Below are 19349 nucleotides of genomic sequence, written 5' to 3' on the forward strand. Positions count from 1 at the left end.
AGACCCGGTCCTGCCAAGGCCACGGCCTGGTATTGGGCTGCAGACCGGGGGTTGGGGACCACGGCCTTGTATGACAGAGTGCCACTGAGGTCAGCTCTCATTTCCTCTGCCTCTCTTCTTAATTCATTGTTGTCATTTATTTATTAGTTATGCATACATCTCACTTTTCCTCCAATGAGCTGAAGGCAGCATACACAGTTCTCCTTTTCTCCATTTTATCCTCTCAACAATTCTGTAAGATGCATGAGGCTGGGAGTGTGTAACAGGCCTGAGGCTACTTACTGAATTTTATGGGGACTAAAATCTGGATTCCCAAGTCTCTGTCCAACACCATTATTGAATTGTCACTGTAATTCTGGACACATTATTTCCAAGCATGTTTTAAATGCATTTAAGACTGGAAACCTAAACATTCAAGTGGTGGCAAAGAAAAAGCATGATTTTTCCACTATGTAAATAACTAACTGTTGCTTATTTAACCATCTTACTTTCACTGCTTGTATCATCTTCATCTTCATCATCCGTGTAGAGTATAGGTCCATCTGAATCTGAGTCACTAGTGTGATTCTCTTTGCTGCTTTCACTTTCTAAAGTATTCAGGGCTTCAGAAAGTTCATCTGTTGGTGCAGGACTTGCTTGGTTAGGATTCTCATTTTCCTGGTTGTCTTTGTTAACAGAACTGGATAGCCACACAAAGAAACAAATCAGAACTGCAATATTAACACAAGCACTAAAGCTCTCTAACCACCTATGCAGCACTGTCTCAGGCAAACAGACTTTGAAAGTAATAATCAACACTTAAAACCTGAAAAAAGGGAAGAAAAACAAAGTAGCAGATAGATTAAGACAGATCAGAGTCAGACTACATACAAGTAGACAATACCAGACCAATGCCAATGTAGTTCAAAACACCAGGTTCTTTATATGAGAGTCTATTGTCAATCAAGGCATTTCATCAGCAGGATTTCAGACACTGACACTGTATATTTGCAGTACCATTTGTGCAAAGTGCCACACTGAACAAGTTCAGTGCTAAGAATTTCTAAAAATCTCAGTCTTAATTCCTAAACAGAATTATAAATTGTGGTTCTCACAGCCAGTCCAGACCATTCATGAGCAAAACCAGCCAATAGCTCTTGTAAGTTAGCCTTGAGCTTTGAATGTGGTCTGCGGTTACAAGTGCCACCAGGTTTGAAGGGCCCCTGGGCAAGGTGCTGGAGCTTTACTCTTCACATCTGAAGAGGCTGGGCAACAGGGTGCACCATATAAAAATCTACTGGCAAGGCACCCGCCATTTTTGTTTTGACACAGTGCCTATGGGCCTATATGCGACATACAGGCATTTGAGGAAAATGAGACTGTTAGATGTGCATGAAGTGTTGGTGCTTTTCAGCTCAGTGGGCCTCACTGTCAAAGTCCTGTAAATGTCTGGAAACAAGAAGGGAGGGATCACTCTGGTGACTGGCAGCATTATGGTTATGCCTATGCAAGATACTGACACTGCTGGCCTCCATCATCTACATCTGCACCTGGCAGGTCATAGAATCATAGAAAAAGGAAGTTGGAAGGGGCCTACAAGGCCATCAAGTCCAACCCCCTGCTCAACAGAGGAATACAATCAAAGCATATCTGCCAGGTTATTATCTAAGTTTTTCTTGAATGCCTCCAGTGTTGGAGCACTCACCAACTCCTGAGGTAACTGGTTCCACTATCGTACTGTTCTAACAGTTAGGAATTTTTTTTCTGATATTCAACCAAAATCTGGTTTCCTTTAACTTGAGCCCATTGTTGTGTGTACTGCATTCTGGGATGATCGAGAACATATCCTGCACCTCCTCTGTATGACAGCCTTTCAAATATTTTAAAAGCTCTCTAACCACCTATGCAGCACTGTCTCAGGCAAACAGACTTTGAAAGTAATAATCAACACTTAAAACCTGAAAAAAGGGAAGAAAAACAAAGTAGCAGATAGATTAAGACAGATCAGAGTCAGACTACATACAAGTAGACAATACCAGACCAATGCCAATGTAGTTCAAAACACCAGGTTCTTTATATGAGAGTCTATTGTCAATCAAGGCATTTCATCAGCAGGATTTCAGACACTGACACTGTATATTTGCAGTACCATTTGTGCAAAGTGCCACACTGAACAAGTTCAGTGCTAAGAATTTCTAAAAATCTCAGTCTTAATTCCTAAACAGAATTATAAATTGTGGTTCTCACAGCCAGTCCAGACCATTCATGAGCAAAACCAGCCAATAGCTCTTGTAAGTTAAAATATTTTAAAAGTGCTATCATATCACCCCTCAGCCTTCTTTTCCCAAGGCTAAACATGCCTAATTCTTTCAGCCTTTCCTTATAAGGCTTGGTTTCCAGCCTCCTGATCATCCTTGTCGCCCTCCTCTGAACTTGTTCCAATTTGTTCACACCTTTCTTGAAGTGTGGTGTCCAGAACTGGACACAGTACTCAAGGTGAGGCCTAACCAGTGCTGAATACAGGGGGACTAGCACCTTGTGGGATTTGGAAACTATACTTATATTAATGCAGCCCAAAATAGCATTTGCCCTTTTTGTAGCCACATCACACTGTTGGCTCATATTTAGCTTGTGATCTATGACAATTTATTGTTTGAAACCTCCTGACTCAGGCCATGCCATCTAGTCTTAATGGTACCTCTGTTTTGCCTATGGTTTGGTTGCAACCATAACAACAAAACATGATTTACAGCAAATCAGAAAATGAGGGAAGAAATTAGAGCACAAGAGGAAGAGACAGGTGAGCCTCCAATTTGATGCTGTATAATAAAGAAAAAAGCCACACTTCTTTGCTCTGTGTAATTACTTTCATGTACCATGCGAGTGTTCTGTGGCTAATATAATCTTACTGCAACAGCACTTCATTTTATGTATTGCATCTCTCATTACTACCAATGAATTAAAAAGTGTTTCTTCAGAAACATATTCAAGTTCAGAATCCATAATTCAGATGCCATATTCAGTATACAAGTGTGCATACCTACAATGAGAAAATGTGCACAACTTCTTTCCCCACTATTCATATATACCAGAGACAGGCAGCTTAACACTTTGGGCTACATCCAGCCTCATTAGGCTTCCTCCATTTTATACAACTTCTGTGCTACAACTCCAGGAAAATCATCGTTGTTTCTATGAAGGGGTCCCCTGATGCGTTCCAAATGGTATGCTAGCCTTTTGTTGACATCTGCTGAATTACACAATTTATTCTGAATGTTTAATATGAATTTTCTGTATAGAGAAAGATAATTGTTTGACTGATAGTGCACAGGGAAGCAAAGAGCTTCAGAGGAGGAGGGACTACAAGAGAACTAAAAGAGATGGATCCTTCCTAAAAAGGATATTCAGTTCTTCAATTTTAAATAGCACAGTATGAGATAAAATAGAGAGTCCTGGTTTGTGTTTCAGTAAATAAGACAAAGGAAAGTTGTACGTAAGAAGCAAACTTTGCTATCAGGCCAGGAATAATCTGAGGGTTGACTCTTTCTGAAATTTTCCATGTAAGGTGAGTGGAGCACTGAAGTCTTGTTTCACCCCCTCTCCGCCACAAGCAAAGTTTGCATCTCTTTAACAATGCGGAAATCTTAAAAAGAAAACACCACCATACAAATTTTAAACTGAAGATTTGAAGCTCAGTTGGAAGACTTTCAGATACAAATTTAAGAGTCAAAGCATCCTAACTGAAATGACTGACAATTTGACTGATACTTTGCTTAAAGCTTTTTCTCTTTTGCTCCCTCACTCTCTGTCTTTTTTAATGGCTTGCAACATTGCTTTCCCCTACCATTTCTGCTTATGGTTTTAAAAGTACTATTTTAAAATTTGATTAAAAAAGAATTTAGCTATTTTTTTCTGGATTTCAAAGTTCAACTCTTAAGGCAAAGTATATAAAAGCTTTACAAAATACTCTATTATCCCCTTAAGTCTCACTACATCATGTCCCCAAGTGACCACAACTAGCCAAGAGCATGTTATCTTACCAGTCTGTGTCTTCTTCCCCAAGGCTGTTGTCTAAGACAGCGTCGCCTGAAGAGCCTTCACTATCTGCTTTGCTTTTTCTATGAAGATCGTTAGAATTTATGCCAGGAACAGACAGATGTATTTCATTGCTAACTGGCACATCCTGTGTGTCTGAGAAACCAGTGGGCTGGCACCCTGGAGACTGAGATGGGATGGATGGAGGAGGAAGAGGAGGTGGAATAGCAGGAGGGGGAGGAATAGTGGTTGTGCTCTGTTGTATTGTGTTTCCAGCTTCAGGAGTAACGTGGATAGGTTTTTCTAGCTTAGAGCTTTCCACCTTTGCTTCAGAGTTGCCTGATGCTGTATTTGAAGTTAAAGAAATGTCCCCATCTGCAGGTGTTCTCAAGGGCACCGGTTTCCCATGCTTCTTCTTGTCTCTGGGTGTCCCTGTGCCTGGCTTGCTGGAAGTTGCCTCTTTAGAGGTTTTAGGGCGAGATGATGTGGATGAAGGAGATGATGACTTTGGAACTTGCACTTTTTTTAAAGTAGAAGAACTAGCTGAAATAACAAAGCATGTGTTTCATCACAGCAGAAATGTTTAAAAATAAAGATACTTCACATTTCTTTAATTAAATGCATTACCCAGTGTTAACACTGGAAAACCTGGAACTACACAAGCAGTACGTGTTTCACTCACATGTAAGAAATACATAAATATTTTCTGCACATGTATTCGCGAAGGCTTTCACGGCCGGGATCTAATGGTTGTTGTGGGTTTTTCGGGCTTCTTGGCCGTGTTCTGAAGGTGGTTTTTCCTAACGTTTCGCCAGTCTCTGTGGCCGGCATCTTCAGAGGACAGCACTCTGTGCTTTGTCCTCTGAAGATGCCGGCCACAGAGACTGGCGAAACGTTAGGAAAAACCACCTTCAGAACACGGCCAAGAAGCCCAAAAAACCCACAACAACCATTTTCTGCACATATATGGTTAAACAAAAGAGAGCTGCCAGATCCTGCATACACACTCCCTCCCGTCCCTTATCATTAGTATGAATTTCCCTTACCTGTCATCTGCTAGCCTTAAGCTTTATATTGACACTGATGTTAGTGCAGTTAGGACTAGCCTCTCAGCCAGCCTCTACAGCACTTGTCTGAAGCACAAACCCTTCCTCATATCCATGCATTCTGTGTTGTTGTTATGTGCTGTCAAATCACATCCAACTCCTGGTGGCCTTCCTAAGGTTTTCAAGATACATGAGATATTTAAGAAGTGGCTTTACAAGTGCCACTACCCACTGAGTTTTCATGGCGAAGTGAAGATTTGAACTCAGGGCCCCTGAGTCCTATTCTGTCACTCTATCCATTACACTGCACTGGCTCTCACTTATACGCAAGGAGAGACATTTTTGTCCTCCAGAGTTATGTTTGGTTGCATAATTCACAAGGAAGTAGACCTATAAAGTACCCATTCTATAACATTGTCACCTGAAGAGTTGTAAACAATGCAGAGTGGATAAAAATAAATGATTTAACAATGTTAAATTAAGGTAAAGGTCAAATGTCTCATTATGGAACAGGGGTTATGGATTCTTTATATTATTGGAAATGTACTCATATTGTTTTTTTTAAAAATATTTGTTTTTTGTGAATAGAATCCATCAATTGTTTGATTAAGGACTCCGTTTTTGAGGCTTCTGTATAGATTAATTAGATTAACCCTTCTAACTCCCCTCAAAAATATCTTAAAAATTGTAGTTCTTGACAAACCCATGCTTGTTAACAGCAATACACAAAAATGAGAAACAAACTGAATCAGCCTTATTTTCCAGCTCTGACTTAAGTTATTCATAAATCTCTAGGACTGCTTACAACAGATTCCTTCAGAGTGGCAAACCTAGTTATTGTCCCTGAGCAACTATGTACCCACAAAGTGAAATACTTTCCTTGAAAGTGCACATTTTGGCAGGAAACAAAATAATGTTGGATTTAATAGTAAGATTCCCCCCTCAAACAAACACACACACACCACCTGCGATAATCTTAATATATACATTTTCACAATATATATCTTCACGATCTCCTTTTTCACTTTCAGACTTTGGAAGAATCAAGGAAGAGTGAATTGTTGAAAGTAGAGTCAATCAGGACACGGGTTTTGTGAAAAACAGATATTATAGAAAATATGTATTATGGTTAGAATAAACAAAAGAGCACTGCAAGGGGGGGAGTCACATGATTCAACTGACACTTTCAGTAGTAGTTTAAATTTTAATTTCAATCAATCTGATTGAAATCAGATCCAACCCAAAACAGTGTCTCTATCTTTGACCAATTGCCATATACAGTTTGTTTTTTGTCTGTTTGTTTTTTAAACATGAAAATGTTTAGGGGGAAAATTGCCCAAACATCTATGCCTTTGCCACAAGGTTACTTTTTGTTTCTAGCCTTGTGCTTCTGGACCAGGGGTGGGGGAAATTCCATGCTGCTTTTCAGCAAGGTAGATGTTATAACACTGGTTTCAGGAAACTTGAAACGTGACTATATTTAATCACTGGAAGTACAATAATGCTGAGAAATTATGAAGGCAGCACAAAAGGAGGAAGGCTGAGTATGAGATGGATTGATTAAATAAAGCCTTGAGTTTGCAAGACCTAAGCATATCTGTTAATGACCGGACCTTCTGGAGATCACTATTAAGAGGAATACAATAAATGGGAAATGACTTGATAGAATATGTCAACAATAACAAGCTTGCTGCTAATTTTCAGTACATTGTAATTTGAATGGAGCAAAAAAAATTGTGTACATCCTATTCACAGCAAGTTTTCTCATAAATACATAAAAATTCTTGCTTCTTGAATATTAAGGAAAAAATATGTGAACTACCACTGACACTGGTACGGATGCAAAACTTGGCTATTACTAAGGCCACCAGACAAAATCTGCGCTTGATTCTTTAATTATGTTGAGCTTAGTCACAGTTGCTTAGCCATAATTAAAGTGCTGAGGTTCCACCAGCTGCCTGGAGACCGAATGAAGAAACTAGGATTTTTCATCCTCCACTGCTTTTTTGCTATTAAAAAACTTCCTTTGTCATTTTTAGAAATCTGATTATTTTATTGATATACTAAAAACTATAACAGGAAAACAATAATACACATTTCAGTGGAATACAGTGGTGCCTCGTATAGCGATGTTAATTGGTTCAAAAAAAAACATCGCTATGTGAAACCATCGCTATGCGAAACACCATTTTCCATAGGAATGCATTGGAAACCGGTTAATCCGTTCCAATTGGAACGGATTGCCGTCGTTAAGCGAAAAAACCCATAGGAAACATCGCTAAGCAAAACAATGTATCCTCCATTGGAATGTATTGAAGCTGACTCAATACATTTTAATGGCTTTGCGAAGTCAATTTTTGCAATTTTAAATGTGTCATACAAGGGGCAAAAATGGTTTTAAATGCTTGGATTAGCTTCTGCACCCTCTAAAACGGATGCAAAAGTTAATTTGGCTTTGATCTGACTTTTCATTAATTTATGGTGAATTTTTCCCCCCAACTTTTGACAGCTGTCAAAATCTGACAGCTCCATTATTTCCTATGGGGGAAGAAAAAATTCACAAAAAATTAATGAAGACTCAGCAACTGTTCTAAATTCTTGGGTTCGTTAGAGGACCCCCTAAGTTGTGGGCAAACCTGATTTGGCTTTGATCTGAACTTTCGTTAATTTTTTGTAAATTGTTTTCTCCCCCATAGGAAAGCATGGAGCTGTCAGATTTTGACAGGTCCATTGGTTCCTATGGGCCAAAAAAAAAATTCACAAAAAATTAACGAAAAGTCAGATCAAAGCCAAATCAGGTTTGCACATGACTTAAGGGGTCCTCTAACGAATCCAAGCATTTAGAACCGTTTTTGACCCTTCTAAGACACTTTTTTAATTGAAAAAAAACATCGTTAAGTGAAGCAGGGGACCTAAAATCGCATTCGTTATGCGAAGCATGGTCCCAAACTTCGCTAAGCGAAAATCGCCCATAGGAAACATCGTTATGCGATGCATATTATTTTCTAAAAAACCACATCGTTATGCGAATTCATCGCTAAACAAGGCAATCGTTAAGCGAGGCACCACTGTAATTTAAAAATAAAATTTTGTTGAATAATGCAATGTTCATGAATTGTATTTTGGCAGGTTTGTGAACATGATACACAATAATTGAACTGCATCCTTAAAATATATTCTATATTCTTGAATTCTGAACAACCCTTTAATTTTTGTTTTGTCATTGTTATAGTGCTGTGTTTTCAAATGAACATTTTTCAACACAAACACCAGAAATGTCTGTTTTTCTGACAAACTAAATTTTTCAGGAAAGAACTCAAACTCAGGGAATTGTTCGCTCTGCACAAGGCCAAATACTATCTATCCATGAACTACGAAGGCAACTTTAATGTCACGGCATACATAGCCAATCGGTGTCATCTGTCTGTTCAGATGGACTTGTAGCTATGGTTGGATGGCTCACAGATTGACTGAGAAATGCTAATACCCATCAGTTTCTAATGCTTGTTACTCTGGTCCAGGGGTCAAGATGAGATGCACAGTATAGGCAATGACACTGAATAAATATAAAACTGTTTAGTAAATAAACTGAGTCAGACCACACCAGTGTAGAGTTAGTAACCGATCATCACACACACATAGAGACATGATTCTGACAAAGGAAGCAAAATGCACCATGAATCCAAAGCTGTGAAGCCCAGTGCTGATTATGTATAAGCATGCATCGTGCAACATGCAGTGTGATACTCACCAGCTTCTCGATTCACACTGAGGCTTGCTGGTTTGGACGGAGGGGCAGAGGCCTGCTTAGCAGAAGCCTTGCCTCTTTTTTTAGCATGTGGCACGTCATTAGTCTTATGGCTAGTGGTAGCAGCTGTAGTGCTTTTTGGAGGTATGGTTGCTTTTTTAGCTTTAGGCTTAGGTTTAGTAGGTGGTGGAACATGGGGTGTTGAGGTTTCAGGACCTTTGGGAAGAGGTTTCTCTATGAATGAGAAAGTGAACAGAAAGCAACTGACCAATGGACAACAACAGGTAATTGGCTAAACAAACAGATACACTTCTTGGTGCTGCTCTACTGCTTGAGAATCAGGACCAGATTCATTTGACTTTTTTTTTTTAAAAAAGGAAGAACTACTACCAAATCATCCTGATAAGTCTCCCAGACTCATTGTCATCAAGTGCTCCAGAAGAGTTTTTCAAACCCAAACAAAGAATATTTATTTATTGATAGCATTTACATTTTACTGCCTGTTGGAGCAACAGTTTTAGCTGCCTGAGGAAGCTTAACAGAACTGAGACCTGCTTCACTTCTCTTGTGATGGAGTTACACAGTCAAGTGCTGCCACAGAGAAAGGCCTGGCTTGTGTATCCCCCAAACTAGCCTCTTAAGGAATTAAGGTGGGACAGGTGACAGGGTTTATACTGATACAGTGGTGCCTCACATAACGAGTGCCCCGTTTAACGATGAATCCGCATAGCGAAGGTTTTTTTGCGATCGCATTGCGATGTTGCCTATGGGGAAAAATCGCTTTGCGATTTTTTCCCCATAGGCCCCATTTTCCCCCACCTGAGCAGCGGGAGCCTCCGAAGGACCGCTCCTGCCGCTCAGCTGGGGGAAAATGCCGGCAGTAGCCTCAGAGGCCACCGCCGGGATTCCCCTTCGCAGGGGGCATATTCCCCCGAGCTGAGCGGGAGCGCCGCCGCTCAGCTGGGGGGAAATGCGGGTGGTAGCCTCCGAAGGACCCTTCGGAAGGGTCCTTCGGAGGCCACTGCCGGCATGGTGCAGGGGAAGCCATTGGAGCACTGGCGGAGGTTCCCCGCAACAGCGCACAACAGCTTGGGAGCCCTTGGGAGGCTTCCCCTGCACCATCGGAGCACTGGCGGGGGTCCCTCCACGCAGCGATGGGTGCTTGCAGAGGCTTGTCAAGCACCATTTTTGAAGTTCCCGCCCTTTTCCCCTGCCATCGGCAAGCCTCGGAACGTAAAAAGGCTTTTCCCCCCCTCAGCTGGGGGGAAATGCGGGTGGTAGCCTCCGAAGGACCCTTCAGAAGGGTCCTTTGGAGGCCACTGGAGGCATTATCCCTGAGCTGAGCGGCGGTGGTGCCCGGTGGAGGAGAAATGACAGATCGGCTCCTGCCTTCTCCCCCACCGGGCACCTCTTCCGCTGCTGTAAGCACAATCGGGGCAGCCGTTTGGGAGAAGCCGGGCTGTGGAGAAGGAAGGCTGAAGCCGATCCAATCTTTCCCCCCCCACCAGGAGGCTTCTCCGAAAGCGCTGCGCCCGATGGTGCGGGGAAAGGATTGGATCGGCTTCAGCCTTCTCCACAGCCCGGCTCCTCCCAAAGGGCTGTCCCGATGTTGCTTACAGCAGTGGAAGAGGTGCCCGGTGGGGGAGAAGGCAGGAGCCGATCTGTCATTTCTCCTCCACCGGACACCTCTTCCGCTGCTGTAAGCACCATCGGGACAGCCCTTTGGGAGAAGTCGGGTGGTGGGGGAGAAGGCAGGAGCCGATCCCGTCTTCCCCCCCCCCCAGGCTTCTCCCAAAGCGCTGCGCCCGATGGTGGGGGAGAAAACCGGATAATCCGTTCCTATTGGAACGGATTATCCGGTTTTCAATGCATCTCTATGGGAAAACGCGTTTCACTTAGCGGTGTTTTCCCATAGCAATGTTTTTTTTTAACCAATTAAAGTCGTTAAGCGAGGCACCACTGTAATATGAAATCCATGGCAGGTATATACAGAAGGAGGCAGTCTTTCAGCTAGCCTTACTCCAAGCCATTTAGGCATTCAGGATGAACACCACCATCTTGAATTTAAGCTCAAAAACAAATTGGACGTTCAGTTGGTCTGAACCATTGTTACATAGTTTCTAAAGCACATGTTAGTCATCGGTTTGGACCCACATCCCTTATTCATTGTAGGAGGACAGAGATCAGCATCCAATTGTGTTATTTTTACAGGTATTTCTCAGGCAGTCCTTGCTCATTCTTTAATCTTGTATTTCTAACCCATTCTCAAGAATTAAGCAGCATGTTTATTAGAAACGGTTAGTATATAAAAACAAAGTGTTAGACAATTAAACACAATGTGGCATATCTGGTTACTAACGAAATATACAGAACACAGAAAGTATCTGCAAGGCGAGAAGCTTAAGACAGAATTTATTTCTAAAATGGTTTATCTGAAGTATGTTGATTTTAAAAATTGCTCTTAACTTGCACTGTGTTCAGTATACTAATCTCTCAAGATCTAACTGCCAACACATTCAACATTTATTACTACAGATAGGTTTGTTTACTAGATTTTCTTGCTACTGATCTCACATGCAATTCTTGCACATTTATGTCTCCCTGAAATCAGCATGGAAGAGAACTAGAGGTCAAAATCATGAGCAGATAGCTGCTTATCACCACTTATAATATTTTTATTATTAGTTTTATTTACATGCCGCATATGATAGCCCCGTCTGGAAGATTTCAAGGAAAGTTTTAATCCTTCATGGAGAGAAAAGATGGGAAGTATGAATGCTACCTACTAATAGTCAAACAAAAAGAGCACACAAACCTATCTACGGCAACACAGAGGGACCTAAGTGAAAAAGAACCATCTTGCCCTCCATCGTTGTGTCTCTGTCATATAATAGGGCACCTACCTCCTAATATCTTCTTATGAGAATATGCTTCCTATGTTAGAAATATACCTAATGTATCCTACAGTTGTCAAGCAGATATCTCTGAGAAAACCACAAGGAGGACATGAACACTGAAGCAACTTTCTACTTATTGTAATGTTTATCCTCACTGGACTTTACGACTTTGATTTACTCCCTTAATGTATTGAGGTTGTTATTGCTATTTTGCTGCTTTGCTGTTTTATGTTACTTGTTGTAAACCACCCAGAGTGGCCTTAGCTGCCAGATGGGTGGTAAATAAAATAAAATAAAATAAAATAAAATAAATAAACTTATGTCCTCAGCGATCTGTATTGGGAAATGCACTGCCTGTGATGCTGGAGGCAGGACAATAATCATAACTAGTGGCCAATGATAGCCTTGTCCACAAATCTGCCTATCCCCGTATTTTGTGGCCATTGTTTCTTAATAATTAATTTCATAGCTGTAGTTAAGGTACTTTCTTTTATCTATTCTGATTAAAGCTTTAGAATATTTTTTAAAATAAAAACAGAACAGCCAGATTCTGAGAAGGCCACAAACGAGCTGTTAAGCCTGCAAGGTGAGGGCAAGCTTTTGGTTTGCAAGATCTACTTTGATTTCCTTGCAATTTTGAAATCTGTTAAGAAGAAGCAAATGCAAACAGATGAAAAAGCACAGTGGGGCCAACAATCCAATGCTGTCATGAGGCTTTGATTCAAAAGCCTATCAACAGAAGATGGAAAAGTAAAAACGGATACATCCTGTTTTCAGATCTTCCAAAAAACAATATACAGTACATACTAAGCATCAAAATGTGTCACAACTTCTTCAGTAATCTTCAAACAGTTTCAAAGAACACACAAATAAGCACTCAGATAACTGTCCCATCTGAGAAAACTATACTGGATATTACACAGAACATCATATGCTGCTTGGCACTAAGACTGGCCAGAGTCCTTGTGGCTAGTTATACCAATGTTAAATTCAATGGGGTAAACTGCAGCTGCAAATTGCCTCTATTTAATGAATATCTGCTTATACCCCTTCTGCAAGTGGTGCATGACAAAGGATATATAACCAGTAATTTCTTAACTAGTGGTAATTAGTTCAAAAAACCCAATTTACTCCTGCAGTTTGCATCACTGCACTTATGCTGGTGTAACTAACCAATACAGTTCTGACCCATCTCTAATAAAAGGGTATTCAAAGCTACTGTTTGCCCTGCTGCAGGAAACATGCAGAAATGTCCCTTGGCTGCTCTGTTCAAAACTTGACCCCTCCCTCCTCCATAGCTTTTTAAGTAGAAAAAGAACCCATCAAAGATTATGATGCTTGGCATTAACATAATATTAAATATAATTCTATTAATTGCTACCCATCATGACAGCAAAAAAGAGCTTCCATGATCAGATCAGTATGCAACTGAATAGGAATCGCTGAGAAATAACAATAAAAGAGAATTTTATGTCCTGCCTGTGGGTCTCTGGGGGCAGCTATTTAGCTACTGTGAGAAACAGGACACTGGGCAAGAAAGGCCTTTTGGTAACATCCAGAAAGGCTTGTACCTTCATGTATATCTCCATAAAAAATAAAGGAATAACAACATAGCGATATGCACAGGAGCCACAAAGTCATTTGTTCATTTAATGTATATTCCTGTTTAGTAGTAACAACAGCTTCATAAACCACCTTGGGGATTTTGTATCGAAAAGGTAGAAATTTCTTTAAGAAATAAAATATTTGTATTCATAGAAAAACAACTGTAAGGGATCTCTCAGGTAGGTTCTATCCTGTTTGCTCTCTTCTCCAACTTGGTTTTCACAACAATCCTTTGAAGTAGATTAAAGTAAGATAAGAGCTGCTTGAAGACACTCAGCCTTCATAAAATGTGAGCTTGATTCTCCCTGCTCCAAATGCAGCACTTTAACAACCACACCACCTCCTGTTGAACCACAGCAAATAACCCATGCATGTTCAGTAGATTTTGTCCTATTGCAGACTGCCAGCCCCCCCTTCGCTTTCAACAATCTGCTCAACATTTTAATTCATTCACTTAAAATATCCATCCCTATCTGAACAGAGTCGTTCTTATTGCAAGTCTTGTTTCTACAGAACCAATGTTTCCATTCAGTTCCCTGTTATATTCAGAGTCCTTTTCATATATCATTTATTTTGGATGGCCTACTAGTATTCTTAAATAAGAAATGAATCCAAATGACTGCATTTCAAATCACCTTTCTTACCCCCTTTTCTCTCCTCAAGAGCTGGTGCTTTTGTTGATATGGAGTTATTGTCTTCTGTAGTCCTTATGACATTTTCTTCTTGTATGGCTTCTTCAGTGATTACTACTGTATGGCCATTTGAGATTTCGTAATTTATTGTTACACCTCCATCTGACATTAAACAAACAGAAAACAAAGCCATTCACTAATTTTGACAGTGCAATTAACAGACTCCTATTGGCAGGTTTCTCACTTTTAATAATGCTCTCATTAGTATCAGGCACGTTTGATACGTATAAAATGTTTTGCTACAACATATTGCCCTACCATGTTTCCCCGAAAATAAGATAGGGTCTTACATTAATTTTTGCTACAAAAAACACATTAGGGCTTATTTTCAGGGGGTGTTTTATTTTACAGTCATGTCATCTTCTGGTTGCTGCACAATGGTGGAGGGCGGGGTTTCACTTACCTAGGGCTTATTTTGGGGGTAGGGCTTATATTACAAGCATGCTGAAAAATCATACTAGAGCTTATTTTCAGGTTAGGTCTTATTTTTGGGAAACAGGGTATATATATCTAAACATATCACAAAACATCTTTCTTGTAATACAAATGGTGGTAGAAGGATAGGACTTAGCTCAAAATATATATTCCCAGAACTAATTTCCATCTGGGTTGTAGTCTGCTTCAGAGCCAGGTGACAACTGCCTAACAAGAAAAAATAAGCCATCTAACGAAAATAAAATAATAATTAAAAATCATTTGCAGATTACTGCTTACACAATGCTAGACTGCCTGTGAAGATACTCAAGAGATGCTTCACAGAGGGATCAGATCAGAAATATATAACAAAAATATATAACAAAACCTAACAAAGTGTCAGAGATTTGACCTGCTGTACCAAAATGTGGGTTCTCTCTCAGAAGGCATAACCACATCCCAAAAGATTCCCAACCAGCAAGCAATTCTGATGAGTTTTCTGAGCCAAACGTGCCTGTTCCAAATCCAGAGAGTTCTACAGAGTTGTGTGTGTTCCTGACCAGCATTTGGAGCTCCCCCTATCATTCTCAGGGCCAAAAGTGGAAAGGGGATCCAGGCAGCATGTGAGGTTATTCACAAGGAGGGCAAAGTGTATGAAAACACCTGGTCAGAGCAGGGCCTAACTGAGAGCTGGAGTGCAGTGTTCAACTTCTCTGGAACACCTCTGTTTGAGATCAATCACTGTTGAGACAACAGCTCTCTTAAAACTTCCAGCCATCTTGAAATGAGAAAATGGGCAAAAGAAAGAAGCAGATTCCCACATTCCCAGTACCTTGCATATCAAGAATACCTACATCACCACAACACTTATTCAATGCTTAGTTCTTCAAATATGCAATCTAGGCAGAATCCAACTGATTTCACTGGAATGACAACGATAATCCGTCCCATTGAAATCGCTGTTTAGCGAAATCATAGTCTTGCAAAAACCGTTTCCCAACTGGAATGCATTGAAACCTGTTTAATGATTTCCAATGGGGAAAAATCATTGTCGTTTTGCGAAGATCGCCCATAGGGCAGCCATTTTGCGAAGCGCCGATCATCTGTTAAAATGGCTGTCCTGCGAAGCATGGGTCCCGAAAACATAGGGAAGCCATTTTGCGAAGCCACTGATCAGCTGTAAAAATCATCATCTTGTGAAAAAATGGTCCCCGAAGCACAGACCAAATCATTGTCCAGCGAAAATCGCCCATTGGAATCACAGCTTTGCGAATCGCTATAGCAATTGCAAAACATCATCATGTGGATTTGTCATTTTGCGAGGTCGGCGTCTAGTGAGGTACCACTGTATTTAAATTTATGCAAGGCTGTCTCGTGGAAATGTACATGACTTGAAGGCTTTTAGCAGTGATTACAAGGTGGATTTGATTTAAATTCTAAAAATCAGATTTTTTTGATGATTTGATTTTTTTAAAATAACTTTTTAAAAATTTAAATCATGATTTATGGTTTCAATGATTTTTATTCACCCTGACTGATTACAGAGGACTCTCGACTTATAGACAGCGCGACTTACAGACTTTTCGAGTTACAGACTTCTCTGGCTGCAAAATTTAGGTTCGACTTACAGCCAGAAAATCGACCTACGGACCAGAAAAAACCCGAAATGGAACAAAAACGGCCAGTTACAGATTAATCAGTTTTCAATGCATTGTAGGTCAATGGAGCCTCGACCTACAGACTTTTCGACCTGCAGCCACTGTTCCAATACAGATTAATTCCGTAAGTAGAGGGTCCACTCATTACTATTTATTTATTTATTTATTTATTTATTTATTTATTCTATTTATGATATGACCACCCTAGGCGGCTATGCTGTTGGGTTAGCACCCAATAATGATTACCCTGGCATTAATTTTCATCATCTGTCACGAAGGTTTACATCTTCTATGACAGATACCTTGGTTTGAAGGAATCTCAGATCAATTTCCTGGTCCAAATAAGGTGGGGAACAATGTCTTAGGAAAGCAGGAAAGCTTTATCAAACTGAGATTGCTATGTCTACACTGATTCTGTTGGACTATATGATCAATATTCAGAACTAACAATAAATTTAGAGCAAGTCAAATCAATTTAAATCATCCATCAACAAGAAGATTTATTTATTTATTTTTTAAATTGTCTAATTGAATACTTTTCACTGTTGATTTCACATTGTCTTGGTTTTGCATTTTTAAAATTTGCATTAGATTTGTACATGTAGAAAACCTGTGCGATTTTCATGATCTGACATCAGGAAACTGTAGATATGGTTCCTTAGTGTTCATGTGACCATTTACCAAGTGTCAGTTTTTAACTGAATAAATATAACATTTGAAATTTAAAAAAAAAAAAAAACCGCCCGGAGAGTGCTTGTAGCGCTATGGGGCGGTATATAAATCCAATAAATAAATAAATAAAATATAAATAAAGATACCAGCCAGTCAGCCTATCAACCAGATTAGCTTTAAGTCATTTATTACAGAAGAAACCCTACAAAAACAACCTGAGAAACTTGGTTACAGTTTCACAACATAACCATATGAATTACACTGTCCAGAAATATCCTACATGTTAATCATTTTATGTATTTGCACATTAATATATTCTCAAGAGTCTTTTGTGATTTTTGCCATGATGTTTAAGCCATTTTGGTATTCAGCAAATACAGCTTGGAGCGCTAAAGAAGATTCCACTTTTCAAAACCTCCTCTGGATCTTACATTGGCATTAAGTACAGTGGGGTCTCTACTTAAGAACTTAATCTGTATTGGAAGGTGGTTCTCAAGTTCTTATGTTGAATCTGCATTTCCCATAGGAATGCTTTGAAAACCATTTAATCCGTATCTGCTCTTTTCCGTCCATAGAAACTACAGTGGAACCTCTACTTAAGAACTTAATCCATTTTGGAATGGAGTTCTTAAGTTGAAACGTTCTTAAGTTGAAGCAAAATTTCCCATAGGAATGGACTGAAAACCAATTAATCCGTTCTGGCTGTTTTTTTGTTATGTAGAGGTGTGTTCGTACATTGAAGCATTAGTTCCCATAGGAACTAATGCAAAGCTGGTTAATATGTACTCTATCACTAGGGGGAGAATTTTTTTTTAACCTAAGATGACCTAAGGTTAAAAAAAGAGCAGGAAAGGCTTTTTTTCCTGTTCTTATCTTGGATTTCTGTTCTCAAGTAGAAGCAAAATTTAGCAAATGGAGCTGTTCTTAAGTTGGATTGTTCTTAAGTAGGGACGTTCTTAAGTAGAGACCCCACTGTATCATTTGAAGGCAGGGGCAATTCCCTCATTTATTTCTGTTACTGCTTTAGTATGCTGTGCACATAATAGGAGGGGGGCCTTGTCAGGCACCAAGAAAGGTCTTTGCTATGCCATTTTTCTTAGTACAAAAGGCAACATACATTGGTCCTGAGCTTCGAAACAATGGAAACAGCATCAGGGCAATAATGTTAACAGTTTAAACAGCAACATTTAAACACAGTTAACCTATATTGATTATCACCTTGCTCACTTATTTCTTTCAGGACGCCCTTTCTTATCAGTTCTTCTCTGCTTTGCCTCATTGATATTTTTCGTTCCAGCACTTAAAAGAAAGACAGAGACAGAGAAAGATCAGACTCTTCTTCAGTAATATAACTGACAAAGGGCTAAATCATAATAAAGATTAAGATTAAAAGCAAAATAACCTCCACTGTTTTCTTTCAGAATTTTGAAACAAGTTGTAAAGAAAAACATTATTGCACAGAACAGCCTATAGAAGAGAGTTGTCATTAAGTAAGCTCATTATTATGCACTTATATATTTTTTGTCAAGTACTATGATAGACATTTGTATGTGACATGGAAAGATTTTTTTAATCTAGTCTGAGCAAAAATAGATCTGTTTTATAAAAGTAAGCATAGTATGGTTCTTGGAAACTAGAACACGAACACAAATTTGCATAATGTGTAGCATGACACATCTGGAAATTCCCTTGTACAGAAATTACAACTTGTGACTTGAGTACTTTAGTACAGGAGCATGGCATGATTAATAAACAAGGCTGATCCTGGAAATCACTTGTTTCTGACTTGTTTTCAAACTACAGGAATTTCAGGGCCTCAAGACTCATTTCGATAATTACTTACTGTCTTCAGTACAAGAAGGTTTTCCTTTCATACTGTGATGCATTAGAATGTGAAATATATAATCTTCTCTTCATTCCTATTTTACAGTTTTCAATAACTATACCATCCCATGTCTTGTTTTGTTTTTAAAAATGAACCTACTTCTGCTGACAGAAAGATGGAGGAACAAGAGCCAATAATCCCTTAAGACAATTGAGTACTTCTGAAGTGATCTGATGCAGATGTGATGTTTGTACAGGAAATATACATGCTATTCAAGAGAACTATATGATGTAGAACCAACACCACAGATCTTAGATGCAATGAGAAAGCTGGTCATAGGGGAGCATCAACCTTGCTGTGAATTATAAATGGAATTCCTCAAATCTCAAGTTTTGCTCCAATTCACTTCTCAAGACTAGAATACTCTAAATGAAAGTATGATCTCTACTTGCCTTTTTGATTCTAAATATTGACAAATGTGGTATGAAGTTTTACACCCCAAAGGGAACATTTACTGCAAATCCTAAACAGGATTTAGTCTCACAATAGCCGTATAATGTCTACATGGACATAACAGCCATATCATATTAATATCTTTTTGAAATTATCAGACAAGAAGCCTCCAGCAGTCGTCTCTTCAAGATCATAGCCTTAATTTTTCCTCTCCTTCTACCTATCCAAGCACTTGAGAAAGAAGTGAAGTCAGCCTCAGTAGTAATTGGCAGCTTTGATTGTGCTTAGAGCTAACCTTCTGCAAGCGTGTACAGAAGAAGCATCT

General features: G+C 39.5%; 1 protein-coding gene across 16 annotated transcripts in view; it reads right to left on the reverse strand.

Annotated features, from left to right (window-relative positions):
• The window catches only part of PHACTR2 (phosphatase and actin regulator 2), a 134928-nt gene that overhangs the window by 22964 nt on the left and 92615 nt on the right, over positions 1–19349 (reverse strand). For 3 of the 16 annotated variants that reach the window (XM_072995829.2, XM_072995843.2, XM_072995839.2), the window contains 5 exons: positions 17965–18045; positions 13946–14104; positions 8812–9042; positions 4020–4557; positions 489–679 (listed from right to left, as the gene is read on the reverse strand). In XM_072995829.2, coding sequence (XP_072851930.2) covers positions 489–679; positions 4020–4557; positions 8812–9042; positions 13946–14104; positions 17965–18045 — 1200 coding nt within the window. The remainder of the gene's footprint in view (positions 1–488; positions 680–4019; positions 4558–8811; positions 9043–13945; positions 14105–17964; positions 18046–19349) is intronic. The other 13 variants (XM_072995849.2, XM_078383288.1, XM_078383286.1 and 10 more) reach the window with 7 other exon arrangements.

The sequence above is a fragment of the Pogona vitticeps genome, chromosome 1, assembly GCF_051106095.1.
Source record: "Pogona vitticeps strain Pit_001003342236 chromosome 1, PviZW2.1, whole genome shotgun sequence".
NCBI lineage: Eukaryota > Metazoa > Chordata > Lepidosauria > Squamata > Agamidae > Pogona > Pogona vitticeps.